Below are 14,421 nucleotides of genomic sequence, written 5' to 3'. Positions count from 1 at the left end.
TTTTTCAATCTCATCTTAAATACAATTTATCCATAACTAAAGATCACGGTTGCTAGTCATTATGTGTTTGACGGAGATGAACAACATCCCTGCATCCTTCCATCTCCCACCAGGGGCACTGTGTGAGGATCACAATGGTGCTCAGTTGTTAAGCACAAAGGCCCCCTGCTTTTTCCTCCACACAACACACCTGTATAAGGACCAAGCACAAATTTGACCCTGTATTTGTTAACCTTAATGGTTTCCAGCATACTGTGCTAAATATCATCATTACATTTGCTGGGCAATCTAACAGAACTGCAATACAAACCTGTTTCACTTGAGAAGTAAAGTTTATGGTTCCTTAGGTTTTATAACATGGAGCTTAGCACAAATTTAGTGAATTTTTCCAGTGCTTCCCTATGTGATTTTAGGAGTCTATTTTCCCCAGTGACACATAAGTACTAAAATTGCTTTGCATTGCATTTTGTTCTCAGTAGGTGGGAAAGTGCATTGTCAATGGGTTATTTTCCATTCTTTATTTCAGGTTTATGCAGCCACAGGTTGGGGGGAGGGGGAGCTCTCAAGTGGTTTCTGATGTTTACTAGATAGTTTAGAAACTATACTTGGGCTTCTTAAAAGGACCTTGCAAAATACACCTATGCTGTCAATCATGTCATACCAGAGTTTCATCACAAGTTTACACAAGCTCATTTGAAACAAAATATACCATACTCACAGCTCTCCAACCATTTGTCTTGTGTTTTTCACTCTTAAGGCACACGAGTCATGCTGGTACCCCTAAAATCCTTTTGCTGATTTCTCCACTCTATGGAGTACAACGCTACAGGAGGGTGCTAAGGTATCTGCCCACCAAAATTATTAAGAAACACAAAATATACTCCAAAACTGAAAGAGGAAACTTGTCACCTGGTAGTGTTTAAGGTTTGCATTTGAGCTTTGAAGGGAACTTTGATCAGCAAACATATAATTAGATCATGAATGCAGACATTCATTTCTTATAAAAGGTTGACAGCTTTCTCTTCTTGCAGAGGAACATGCAATGAAACATTACAAAGATACCTCCCCGCTTTCCTGAAGGCAGAATTAAGGCTGGAGGAGAGGGAAAGGGAGAACCCACACACATACACACATGCTCTAAACAAGAACAAAGAAATACATTGCATCGTTTTGGCTACTCCTGGATTGGGAGAAATTTAGCAAGATGTGTACGCCATAAAGAACCAACACATGAAGAATAAAATAGTTTTATTACTTTTATGCAGATGGCTGCCCTCCTGACTGCAGGAAATTTCTTTCCTTTTTCTTTTAAATTTACAATAAACTTCTGCATGCATTCACCATGTGGGAATTGGTATTCTGTTTCTAATGACACTCACCCTCCCCTTCACTCAGCTGAGAAACCTATTTGCCATGGGGATAAGGTGGCAGAGGTCACATTAGAATCCTGCTGGCAAGCAGGAACCAGAATCTTGATCCCACAGAGAAAAGCAGCTCAGAATGGAAAATTCCAATTAATTTTAGTTTCAAAATGAAATCCTCAGCAACGTTACGATGCATAAGTACTTTTTAGGCTAACATATGGAAGGTCAGATGTTTAGAAATGCATGGGACATGTGAATCCAGAACAGTATAATTATCCATGACATTATTGTAAAATCTGACACTAGTGAATTCAAAATGAACAATTAGTTACCCAAAAGCCTGTTTTCACAGGAAACTGTGCATTACTACACCGAGTTCAAGGTTTTTAGGGGCCTACCTGTAACAGACATTTCTACATCACTAACTTACAAAGAGCCTTTATCTGTCATAGGTATTGAAGCTTTTCTAAACTTGTGCTCATGGAAATCTTCAGGTTTTAAGGAATCCATAATCAAATTTACATAATTGCTTTCACTAATCTTAGTACAAGAATCTCCATTTCTGCATTTCCCAGCCTTGATGCATGAGCTTTACCTTGGGTAGATTTCTGCAAAAAAGAGCTCTTCTGACATTGCCACCTGCTTAGTTGACAATAAAAGAAATACGTAATAGGGTCCTCTACCGCAGATGAGAGATGCAATTTTTCCATTACTAGTACCTAGGTTACACTTTCTCAGTATTACACAATTGTACTATATTTTGGATATTGCAACACTAGTCTTGTATTATTAAAAACTAACAAAAATTGCACCCTAGTTTCAATTCCATTGAAACAAGGGTTACAATCCATGCTCTAAACACTTGTTAGTGCTTAAGAATCAAAATGGGGGAGAGGGGGGCCTGTAGCAGGTGTCTACATCTATGAATTTCAATACATTATAAAATTGTCTGTATCCAACAGCTTCATCATTTGTCCTTTCTGAGCTTGGAGACAGGCGATTTTTCATGATTTTACCATTTTGGCAAAACAAAAACTTTTTAATTAAATAAACCACATGATTCCAGATGTTTGTTTATTTGTTCCAACGAGGCTGTAAAAATGCCTGCATGATAAAATTGGAGGACTTCTGCAAAAATAGGATAGACTGGAGTGATAACTAAACAAGGGACCTCTCAGAAGCCTGTCTGTACACAGCAGTGCTTACTTTGAAGCATACTCATCTGGAAGGGCTGTAATATCATGGGTAGGGAAATAAACAAAATGACTAGACTTCTTTATTCTAAAAAGGTTACTTACTATAGAGTGTTTGGTTTACTGGCCAATTTTTTGACTGCCAGTTGTATACACACTGAATTTCTAATACCTCTTTACACCTAAAGAGGGTTCCAATATAGGTTTACTTTTTTCATGTCAACCTTCCAAATATCTTGCTGCCAGTGTTTAGTTTTCTTGCTGGGAGCCTGAAAATTCTCCCAATTTCTTAATATTTGTATGACAAAATGAGCTATGTACTGAAAAATGTGATTCGTTAATCACTTCTGAACTGATTTGATCTTTTCCTTGAGATGAGCAGGGCCATGGGTTATCAATTAGTTATGGTACATTTGGGGGAAGTTGTGATACAAGCTCAGAAGTTATAGTAAGTGTGGACAATATGTTAAAAGTCATACACATTAAGTTGTTAGGACAGAATTTGGCAAAGCATCATAAACAATCTCTTACACGCACATCCGACAAGGCCCAAGACTTTTAGCCACACAAAAGTTACTTCTGCATGGCTAAAGAAACAGGTCAACCTGTTCACAGTAAGTCTGTGCGAAGCAGCTAATATTCACTTTGGATTCGGATTTGGCCGATTTGGGGGACAGTGATTTGATTGGAGATTTGGCTGCTGCTGAATATCCAAATCACCCAAGCCCACCCCCTGCCTACTCTCCCAGCCCAGCAATGGCTGCCCCAACCACCCAGCCCCCAGCACTTTGAAAAAAGAAAGGCCCCACTCAATGGGTGCTGCCCGGTGGAAGATGATCCCCACTGCCCAATGCTGTGTGTGGGGCTCTGCCAGGAGCCCCTGATCCCCTGCCCACTCCTCCAGCACCCCCATAACTGCCCTGCCTACCCCAGCTCCGGCCCTTTAAGAAAAAACAAAACCAAAAAACTACAGACCCACCAGTTCCGGCCCACTGGGGGGTGATCCCTGCTGCCCCCTGCTGCCCCATGGGGGGCTCTGCCTTGAGCCCCCAGAAGCCCCAAGGCTGCTGCAGGCACTGGTGAGTCCAAAGTTTTTTTCATTTTTTTTTCTTAAAGGGCTGAAGCTGGGGTGCATGGGACAGCCATGGGGGTGGGGCTGGAAGAGCAGGGGGGTTGGAGGGCTCATGCATCATGGGGCAGTGGGGATCACGCCCCCGCTGGGCAGCACCCAGTGAGTTGGGGCTTTTTTTTAAAAGTACCTGGAGCTGGGGCGGGCAGGGCAGCCATGGAGGGGGCTGAGGGAGTGGGCGGGGGCCAGGGGATGGGGCATGGCAGGGGTCCCTCTATGGTCCCCTCCCCCCTCCTCCAGGCCCCGCTATCCTGCCCTCTACTTACCAGCTCCAAGTTCAGCTCCAGCTCCCTGCTGCAGCAGGCAGGGACTGTCTGAATCATCGAAGTTCTCTGAATCTTTTCTGAAGAGTCGGAGAGCTTTGAATTGATTCAGACCTTTTTACTGGTCCCCTGATTCAATTCAGATTTGGAGATTTGGCCACCGAATCGGGCCAAATCTCCTCCAAATTGAATCAGCACCCGAAGCTTTGCACAGCCCTAGTTCACAGCACACACAGAGTGCTTCCTGCCCAGCAGTGCTGAGTTTCAAGTTCTAACTAACAAATGCTGAGGAGATTCGCAAATTAAAATGGGATGCACTCACCCCCACAATTTCTAAGTTTTCCTCCAAGATTTTAACATAGTTTTAAGTTATTTTATTCACACAATTGACCCATCCCCAGTTTCACATGACTAGTTGTTCTCATCATTTTACTACACAAGATAATGGCATACTTTTTTGCTGAAGTATTAATAATCTACAGTATCCTGATTCAAATCCAACATTCCCTATAAGCACAGACAATAATTTGTTGACTATGTAAGTGACAAATCATAAATTCAATGAACCAAAAATGTATTTATTGAACCACAGTAGTCACGGTCAAAATCAAAACCAACTTCAACTTATTCCACATGTGGTAGTCTTCAAGCTTTAGAGGAAAAAAACAGACAGCTACTTAAAAGGGCTCTCACTACTGAACTAGTATGGTGAAACAACCCATGGAAGGCCATTGCTGTTTCCATGGCAGCACTGAGGGTAGGAGAAGCAGTCAGTTTAGTGTCATCTTCTCATGACATCCCTAGTAACAAGCAACTCCTCAGTATAGATCACCTAGGTCACTAGAACTATATGAATAACAACTGTTGTGGAAAGAACCACTGTGGTCTCTTAAAAGCCCTAATTTGCTCCAGAAAAGACCCTCTGAAACAGCAGGAGAATGGGTACACAACGTTCCTGCTAGATGGAGTTTTTTTTTTTTTTAATTTATGAAATCTTTTTCCATCAGTTGCAGTTCAAATGGCTTACCAGTATAAGTAAGCCATTTACTGCTCACAGCACTCGCACTTAGGTCTAAATTCCTTTTCACCATCACTTTGTCTCCATCCAAATGACCAGACTGGCATTCAGCATGGGTTCAGTCCATGGCCAGACCTTCCTCATGGGGTCAGAGTTGGCACATGGTCTCAGACCTGATACAAAAGTTGGACCCAGAATGTGGGATCACACTGGGTATACATCTCTGGACCTGATGTGCAGGGTTGGCAGCAAGACTGGGAGCAGGCTTGGCTCCCTAGCTGCTGCTACTCAGTTACTACAAGGGATAACTCAATTTTTCATGCTGCCTTTCAAAAAAACAAGATGCATATTATCTATGGGGTGTTTTGTATGCAAGAACATATGATATTTTACACATATCATAACAGTCACTCAGGTCTTTTCCAATGTGTGTAGATCTATGGAAATTCGGGCTGGAATGGACCTCAAGAGGTCATCTAGTCCAACCCTCTACCAAAGGCAGTATCATGCCTATCTAAACCATCCTAGGTAAGTGATCATCTAACCTATTAAAAACTTTGCAAAAAAACCCCCCTTCTTGTACAAGTACCAGACATAATGGTGAAAATATCAACAATATACTCTAGCTTGCCACAGGTAAAACAGGGGGTGAAGGCACTGCCAATGCCTTGTCACTGCAGACAGGAAATAGTCGTCAAAATATGTGCAGGAGAGCCCTCCATTGCAAAGGCAGGCAAGAAAGCCACAGTCCATACTGATATGATGCATCTTATTGGGCCTGATTGTGACCAGTACCTTGTAACATATTACTTAACCTCAAGTAGTGGTACAAATCACAGTATATGATACTTGACACAGCATAAAAACAGAATTAGGGGATTCCCTCTAAAGGTTTTCATAAAGGTAATATTAAAAACTTCAGTCTACCTTCCATGTCTTTATTTGGAATGTAAATATCAGAAAATGTAAACACTTATATTTCCTTCTTGTTCATCAAACCCTGGCTTAAGTGATTTAAAGCAAATACTTCCTATTGACAGCTTCTGTTGAAATTTATTTTAGAATTGCTTGGGTTAACTAAATGATAAAAAAAACTATACACAGATTTTTTATTTATTTTTTGAATAGTGCACATTAGGCTGCTTCATCCAGAAATACAGAAAAATCAATTGCTAAGCATAAAGTGCAGTTCACATTAAGGAAACTGCAAACTATAACTAATTATGATAAGTTGCTATGTAAATTACTCTCTGACTTTCCCAGCAATCAATTTCAAACTCCAGCTAAGCCTCTGGCTGGAAAATGGGATGAGCACCTAACAACTGTGTCAATAATAATAACGGAGAAGATTGCTGTGATAATATAAACAGGGTAATTATCTTTCTGGAACCAAGTATTCATGCAAACTGATTTCCTGTTCTTTTTTTTTCTGCCTATGAATTAAAAGAGATAGTGATTTTTCCAGTGAGTACATATAACTAACTGTAAATGCTCATACCTTCACGCATTTTTATGACAATAGTATTTTAGGACCTAGGCCCTGATCCTTCAAACATGCATTCATGTGCTCAACTTTACTCACCTGGACAGACTTGTCTGAAGTCAAACAACTTAAAAATTCTTATGCAGTTATAAAATAAGCTTATACAGAGCTAGGCAGAGTTACCCATGAAAGGTATTTTGTGGGCTGCCAATCATCCCAATTTAAAATCACAGATGTTCAAAGCATATATCACCATTTCTAATTCCCCAGAAAATCCAAATTTTTCCTTTAATGCCAAAATTGTCATTGTCAGTCATGCCTTCATCTCTTCTAGGATAAATTATTGTAATTTGTTTCTAATTAGGTTTTCCCTGAAATTGATCCAGAAACTGCAACAGTTGCTGACTCCTTCTTGGGATAGCAGTGAGGGAATCAATAACTCCCACCTCCCTGTGATCTGTTCTGGTTGCTGGTAAAACAATACATTTAATTAAAGGCCTTACTGATGGAATAACCATTAATATTCTGAGTCCAAGGTGACTTTCTTTTATAGTTCTGTTAATTACAGATATAAACAAAAATCTAGATTACAGGCTTTAATCTAGGTCTCAACAACTGTCTTTCCTCCAACACCCTTCAAATTATTTTGCCCAGTACCTGAGATTTTTTAGCTCTAGCCATTGACAAGTTAGCAACCTCAAAACTAATACCTTTTCTGAATAAGTGCATAGGCCTACCACATTTCTTCAAGACTAAGTCCACCAACTTCATATTGAATTTAATTCAACTGACAAAGTACAGTTCTGTTTTCTTTGTTGCCACTTCAAAACTTAGGGTTTAATTTAGCTACTAAACCAGTAGCAGTTAACCTTTGATAAGCACCAAGATACTTGGGGATAGTTTATTTTTTAAATACATACAGAACATTTTTTGTGATCAATCAAAATATAAATACTGGCATTTCTGCACAACAAGATGACTGCAATGCATTCAAAGTGAATGTTATAGTTCCAATTACAAGAGATACCCTTAAGTCAATTACAATAAACATCCCATGGTGCACCTATCATCTGAGCTTGAAACTGTTGTGCACCACAGCAGTCTGAGAACGGAAGACAATGGTGTAGACACTATGTTTGTCCAGTAAGTTCCTTCTAACCAGGGATCCCGATAACCAGGGATCCTGGCTTTCCCTGTTAAAAAATCCAAAATGCTCTGATTAACAAACCCCAAATCCATGTTTTTCCATGATTAAAATGAAACACCACTATAAATATAGTGCTACACTGCCATGGCCACCAAAGTGAGGCACCGAGGTGGTGTGGAGTTGTACCCCGCTGCTGCTGTCAGGCAGGCAGGCAGGCAGGCAGGCAGGCAGGCAGGCAGGGGGTGCCTCACCTTGGTGGCTGTCTGAGCAGTGCTCCTGGTAGTAGCAGCAACACTGAGCTGCTCTGCCTTCCTGCACCAGGTCCCTCCTGCTGGGCCATGGAGGTGGCTCCTGCCCAGTGCTGGTCTGGCCAGGCTGCAGCCCCAAGCCCTGTTTTGGGTGCAGAAATCTGCAGGGGGGGGGCATACATGCCCCCATGGTTTCCCCATACATCACCCCTGTCCCTCCCATACACTTATTATCTGCAGAGAGCTGTGGGAGCAGCTCTCCACCATGCTGTTTGGCTGAACCGCCATCCATGTGTATTTGTGCCCCCTGCCTCTGAGCACCCTCTTCCTACTCCTGTCAGCCTCAAGCAGCCCCTTGCAGGCTGTAATTCTGCCATCCCACGTGGGGAAACCTGCAGCTTCCCAGGTTTTTCTCTTTTAAAGGGGAAAATACATGTTTTTCTATGGGAAATCTTTACTTAGATCTAGAATGAGGCACAGTAATGGCTGTTTAAATTAATGCAATGTTGGTTATTGCAAAGTGAAAAGCATTTGTTTTTGTTTTGGTTTTTTTTAACTCCGTAACCCAGTAAGGAATAGAATTATCACTACTTGTTCCCAGGACCAAGATGGCAAGAAAAGAAGTATTTTGTAAAACTTTACTGGAGATGAAATGACATAGACAAATATAAATGGGATCTCATCTAAACCAGGTAGCAGATGATGATGCATCTCATCTATCTATTTATATATAGGACATTCAGTATTTCTGTTGCATGAGAAAAACAGACTACTTTGATACTCATGAATTAGTAATTGTGCTTCTCATAGAATGGAATAATACATCACTAATTTTCTCACCAAGTGGAAAATATCTCTCACTTTAGAATCACTATGAATTCATAAGTGCACATTTAACCAAGGAAACAGATTAACACATGGAGGAACACACATTTTATTTTAGATTAATAATAAATAAAAAGATAGTTGAATGAAAAAAATGATTACATTATTATAACCTTACAAATGTATTATTAGTATTTTGCTGTATCAATTCTAATTATGATTAAAAAAACAAACAAACAGTATTTAGGTATTTTCCAGGAATTCAGTTATTAACTCTAGTTGGGGAGGAATGGGAAGACAGGACCTCTCAACACATGAAGATAAATGCATGGGATCTAATGAGCAATTCACACAATTGTGTATTAGATCCCATCACACCTTATTGCCTGCGCAGGGGGAACCCAATCCCAGGCTCCCACTGCACTGGCAGGCTCCTGCAGCTGGGAGGCCCATGCACCCCAGGTGAGGGATTCCCAACCACAGGGGCACCCCATGCACCCTGGGGCTGGAGGATCGCCACTGTGGTGACCTCCTTGCCCTCAAGGTGCTGAAAACCCCCAGGGTGGGAGTCACTTTGGTGGTGTAACATCACATGTAGATGCACCCATTAAAAGGTAACTTTATAGCCGGTTGGAGCTTTTTATTGCGTGATAGCTACTTTGTACATGTAGGTGATCTCCAGGTAATAGGACAATTAACCAATTAATTTTGCAATACCTATAATGGGTAGAGAGGACCACAAAAACATCACATGCATGACTCAGGTCAGAAATACTTTGGTTGTTTGGCATTTAATGCTATATTTATATGTTTAAAAATAATAGTGTTTCCATTGTTTTTTTCTTGGGAGAAACAGATTTTCTTACCAATAATGTCAAAGCATTTCAATGCATTTCCTTCATGCTCAGTTTCATTGATTTCTTAGAGATCAGGTAGAAACAAAGGATTTGTTTTGTTTTTCCAGCAAAAATCTACAATTTTCCATGATATAAAGGAGAGAGATGATGAATGCCTCCTATTTTTCAGACTTTTCATTAGTCTAAGTAAATTTTCATTAGCTTCAAAGGCTGCTCATGTTTCACATAGCATAGAGGAATACGGAATATTTGCATAAATAAAAGTATTAAGACCTAAAAGACTGGCTTAACATAGCCAAACAATTAATCTGAAGTACTTAAGATCGCAGTTCTGGAATCAATAAAAGGGCTTGAATGTAGGATTACCGCTACAGAAAATATGTCCACCCCTGCATCATATTACCTATATTACGTAATTAAGTGGTAAATCATGCAATAAATTTAGACCAGCCACACATGCAAAGTACAACTGGCCACAAATACAAAGTAATTATCACACAACTAACTGGCTAATTGCACAATAAATTTAGACCAGCCACATGTGCAAAGTAATTATCAGATGATAAAAATGAATCTCCATCTATAAAAAGAGCCAGCCAGCTATAAAGTTAGTGCTTGAAACTGTTTAACAACTCTATAGCTGGTTTCAGCCTGGCTTCAATTTAAACATGTAGTAGGATCCATATAAGATAACAAATTTAGTTCCTATCTGATGATGGTGGGGAGAGGGTGAGGGGAAGAGGGAAGAGCTCCTTGAACACTGGAACTTAACTATAGCCAACCAGAACATGAAGGGATCATAACCTCAATCAGGAGTGGAGGGAACCAGGGTGCAAGGGCATGGACACATGGCAAGTTAATCATGGTTAACGGATGACCAGTTATCCCAGGATAGCTACTGCAGTAGACACTAGTACAGTACCTTTCCATTAGATGGGGGCAAAACAGATAAGAAGCTTATTTACATTGAGCAGATGGTTACCCCAAGATAACTGCAGATACACTGGTAAACTTACATTAGCTTAATTTTACAGCCATTTTGCCCCCCCAGGGTAGCTGTACTAGGAAACAGGGTGGACACTAGGGGTGTGCAAAATGGGCTATATTTGATTCAGATTTGGATTTGGCCCAAATCAGGGACAGTGATTCAACCAGTTGATTCAGATCACTGTCCCTGATTCAATTCAGCCGAATCTGAAGATTCAATACTGATTCAGAAATTCAGTGATTTGGACATAGGCACAGCTTTAAACGTTTTTTCTACATACCTCAAGGTATCAGGTGAGGCACGTGAATGCTGAAATGCTGGGGCAGATGGAGCATCCCACAGGACTGCAGTGGGGGGGGGGGCCCTCTGCGTGCTTGGCGGCGAGCCCGGAAGTGGACTGGAAGTACTGCCGGTCCACTTCCAGGTCTGACGCTGAGTGCATGGAGCGTTCCCCCCCCCCCCCATGACCCCACCATTGATTCAATGATTGGCCATGGGGGGACCCCAGGTCCCCCCCCAAAGCTAGGAGGCACCAGTTGTGAAACTGCGGGAGCATAGAGGGGGCCCCCAGAGCACTCCCCAGTAGACCCAGAAGTGGACCAGAACTACTTCTGGTCCACTTCCAGGTTTGCGGCTGAGCACACTGGGAACCCCCCAATCCCGCGCTCCTGTGGGATGCTCCATCTGCCCCAGCATCTCAGCATTCACAAACTACCTGCTACCTTGAGGTATGTAGAAAAACATTTAAAGCTGTGTCTATGTCCGAATCGCGGAATCTTTCCAAATCTCCCTGAATCAATTCGGAGGGTTCCAATTCAATTCAGAGAGATTAAAGGGTCTCCTGATTTGATTCGGATTATAAGATTCAGCCACCGAATTGGGCCGAATCTCCACCGAATTGAATCAGGGACCAAAGCTTTGCACAGCTCTAGTGGACACCAACTATTTTCTCAGTCATCACAATGCTTTGATAATCAATATAACCACATTTCCACAATATTTTAATGTGGCATTTATTTAACCAATTATTCCCACAATATTTTAATGTGGCATTTTGGAGAGTTCTATAACGCGCCTTGTAAAATCCCTGAAAGTAGTATGCGCAAGCCAAGCGATGATCCCCAAAAGATGAGGAAATAGTGTGATGGATACCTGAGTGTAAAACACAAAGATGATGAGGTAAATGGCAAAGGATGAATACAACTAGATGCCTTTGCTCCCAGTGAGAAATAAAATAGTTAAACAAAGTGAAACTTGTTAAAATAAAACTGCCAATCAAATGGATTTGACTTGCTGCTCCTCCCAGTCTCCAAGAAAACCTAATTTACAGCTGCACTGCACTGTTTGCCAGTGATTCAGGGTCTAGTAAACAAGTCCCTCCAGGGACAAGTAAACTCACAAACTCATGGCTGGTCTCTTTTTCAGTTTGGGTTGAAAGCAGCCAATACTTACATGTGCAACAGAGGATTTTATCATTTTATGAGAGGCTAAGAGCATTCAGGGAGAGAAACACTTTGGGAGTCCAGATTCCAAAATGACATGTTTACATTTTTGATTCCTTTCCTGGAAGTTTCTCTGTTGATTCCAATTAAGTCTTCTTTAGATTACAAACTTGGAAATCTTTTTCTTTGTTTTAAAGAACCAGTTGATTGGCTGGGTAAACCCTGCCAGCAGGTTGTTCCAAGCTTTATTTATAGCACCTGGATTTCTGGAAAGCTTTCTTAATTATTTCCTTGAGAATACCTACACACTGTTTGTTGAAGAAAGACAATGTCATTCCAGGGCCCATTTCACCTGTTTTTATATACTCTGCCCACCTGCTCCAAACACATAAATGCATAATATCAAGGAAAACAGCAGGATGCTCTTATGCAAACTTCTTGAAAATAGGGAACAAAGGAAATGACAAAGAATTGCATAACATTGCATGTATTAGGTTCCAAGTTCAAGATACCCCAAAAGTACCAGTGAAGAGCTTATTGTGTTTATTTCTAATTGCAGAATTCTTCCACCTATCTTCTATTCCAGAATGTCCAAAGAGAAAGAGCAAAGGGGAAAAATAAGAGATATTGACTGCTCAAGCATCTTCAAATTCTATTGATGGCAATGGGACTCAACAAGCTGTTGATGTAGCTCTAAATATACATTACGTTAAGACATACTCTGGCTGCCAAATACTGCTACAAGGAAGCATTGCACTGCCTGAGAAATCTATCCATAACCTAGGGACATGCTTCTGCTGCTCAATACCACTAGTTGCTTTCTGACAATAAAGAATAGATTCTAAGGTCAGTCATGACTCAGGCCTGTAATCCATTATCATTTGCATTACCCATGCTTGACTGCATTGATCCAGTTTAAAATAACTGTTTAAGGTCCTAAGCACTTTTTATGTACTTTTCAGACCAGACCTTACCTCATCTTATCCAGCAGAATTCCAATCTGAAAATGGTCACATTTACTTAGAAATTAGGCTTCATACGATATTTATATGATTTTTTAACAGCCCAAAAGTGTAAAGAACTGGGTTTCATAGTTTTTCTATTAGAAATATTATTTATAACATAACATGCGTGACAAGAAGTGTTGGCTTTCATTGTCTTCTATATACCTCAATTGCAGCATTTCTTACTGATCACCCTGGAGATCAGAAGCAGATGGATATCACTGGCCAAGTTCAGTGAAGTTCCTTCAAATATTTTGAAAGCATCAAGTTGTATTAGGCAGTGTAAACCCTTCTGGGTCTCAAAAAACATTAAAAGAGGTTGAGTCTGGTTCAGCACACCAAGGAGGATTGGAAGCCAATTCACTATTAGTTCCTGAGCATAAGACTGGCTTGAACTAAGCTAGCATTTAGAAAGTATGATTGTCTTGTTGTAACTAGAGAATGTATGTGCATTACATCACTACAACAGGGAAAATACTTTTAATATTAAAACTAAATGGAATCAAATGAGGGACTATGAAAATATAGAAAGAAATTGCTGTTCCTATTTCCAGATGAAAAGTGATGCAAATTTTTAAAGCTTCTTTTTGAAACAGTGAAATGGCTTGTAATGCTTTCCCTATAGCAGCTACAGTCCTTCACTTGCTTTCTGAACTTTGTGTTCCATAGGCATGCAGAAGGAATCTGAGAATTTGCCCAAGGAGTTTAAGTTCTAAGGATCAGTATTAAAGGAAATTGAACACTGATCCCCCTCTAATGCAGAAAAACAGGGCCGAATCCTTGTTTATTGCAATCTAAAAGTGTACTAAAATTTTGAAATTATAGCTCTAAATTGTTAAATTGTAAAATAACTCTCTCCTCATAAATAATAGAAAGTTTACAAATTCTCCAAAAATTACTAATGCTGCATATAAGCACCTACTTAGCAACATATAAGTACTCAAATTTCTTTATGATAAAAAAGGAAAACATTTTTATGCCATAGATCTGTTTGCTTTCCCAGTAGAATACCTCTAAATCTTGTTTAATATGAGTTAAAATCTGTAGTCTTGACAGGTATGGTTTTCTAATCAACTATTTGAAAGGCACAGTTTTTTTTCTAAAGTGCCAATGAAGAGTAATGGGTAGAGAAGGCCTTACAGTAAACTTTACCACCATGTAGCAGTTCTTAGCAATAAAAACTCAGTTCATACCTCTGTGATTAGTGAGGTCCCTGGATCCTGAAGGCAGAGGAGTATAGTGCAACTCTGGAGAGATGGAAGCAGCACCACTGGGGACCTGTATAATAAAATAAATATTCTCAGTGTTCTAAATAAAAGGCAATGAGTAAACAAAGATAGCACATTTTCATAAGGAATCATGTGATGCATTTGCAGATAAACAAAGAGTTACTAGTCATAGTGGAATACAGACAACTATTTGGGTGAAAAAAATAATATTTTATGTTGTTTCCAGTCCTT

At 40.3% G+C, this 14,421-nt stretch overlaps 1 protein-coding gene across 2 annotated transcripts in view; it reads right to left on the bottom strand.

The window, feature by feature from the left end:
* Positions 1 to 14,421, bottom strand: part of LRMDA (leucine rich melanocyte differentiation associated) — a 1,121,698-nt gene that overhangs the window by 168,361 nt on the left and 938,916 nt on the right. For both annotated transcript variants that reach the window (XM_059729751.1, XM_059729752.1), the window contains one exon: positions 14,155 to 14,239. In XM_059729751.1, coding sequence (XP_059585734.1) covers positions 14,155 to 14,239 — 85 coding nt within the window. The remainder of the gene's footprint in view (positions 1 to 14,154; positions 14,240 to 14,421) is intronic.

The sequence above is a fragment of the Alligator mississippiensis genome, chromosome 6 (genome assembly GCF_030867095.1).
Source record: "Alligator mississippiensis isolate rAllMis1 chromosome 6, rAllMis1, whole genome shotgun sequence".
NCBI lineage: Eukaryota > Metazoa > Chordata > Crocodylia > Alligatoridae > Alligator > Alligator mississippiensis.
Note: the sequence above shows the minus strand (reverse complement) of the source record. Positions and strands in the feature narration are given on the sequence as shown.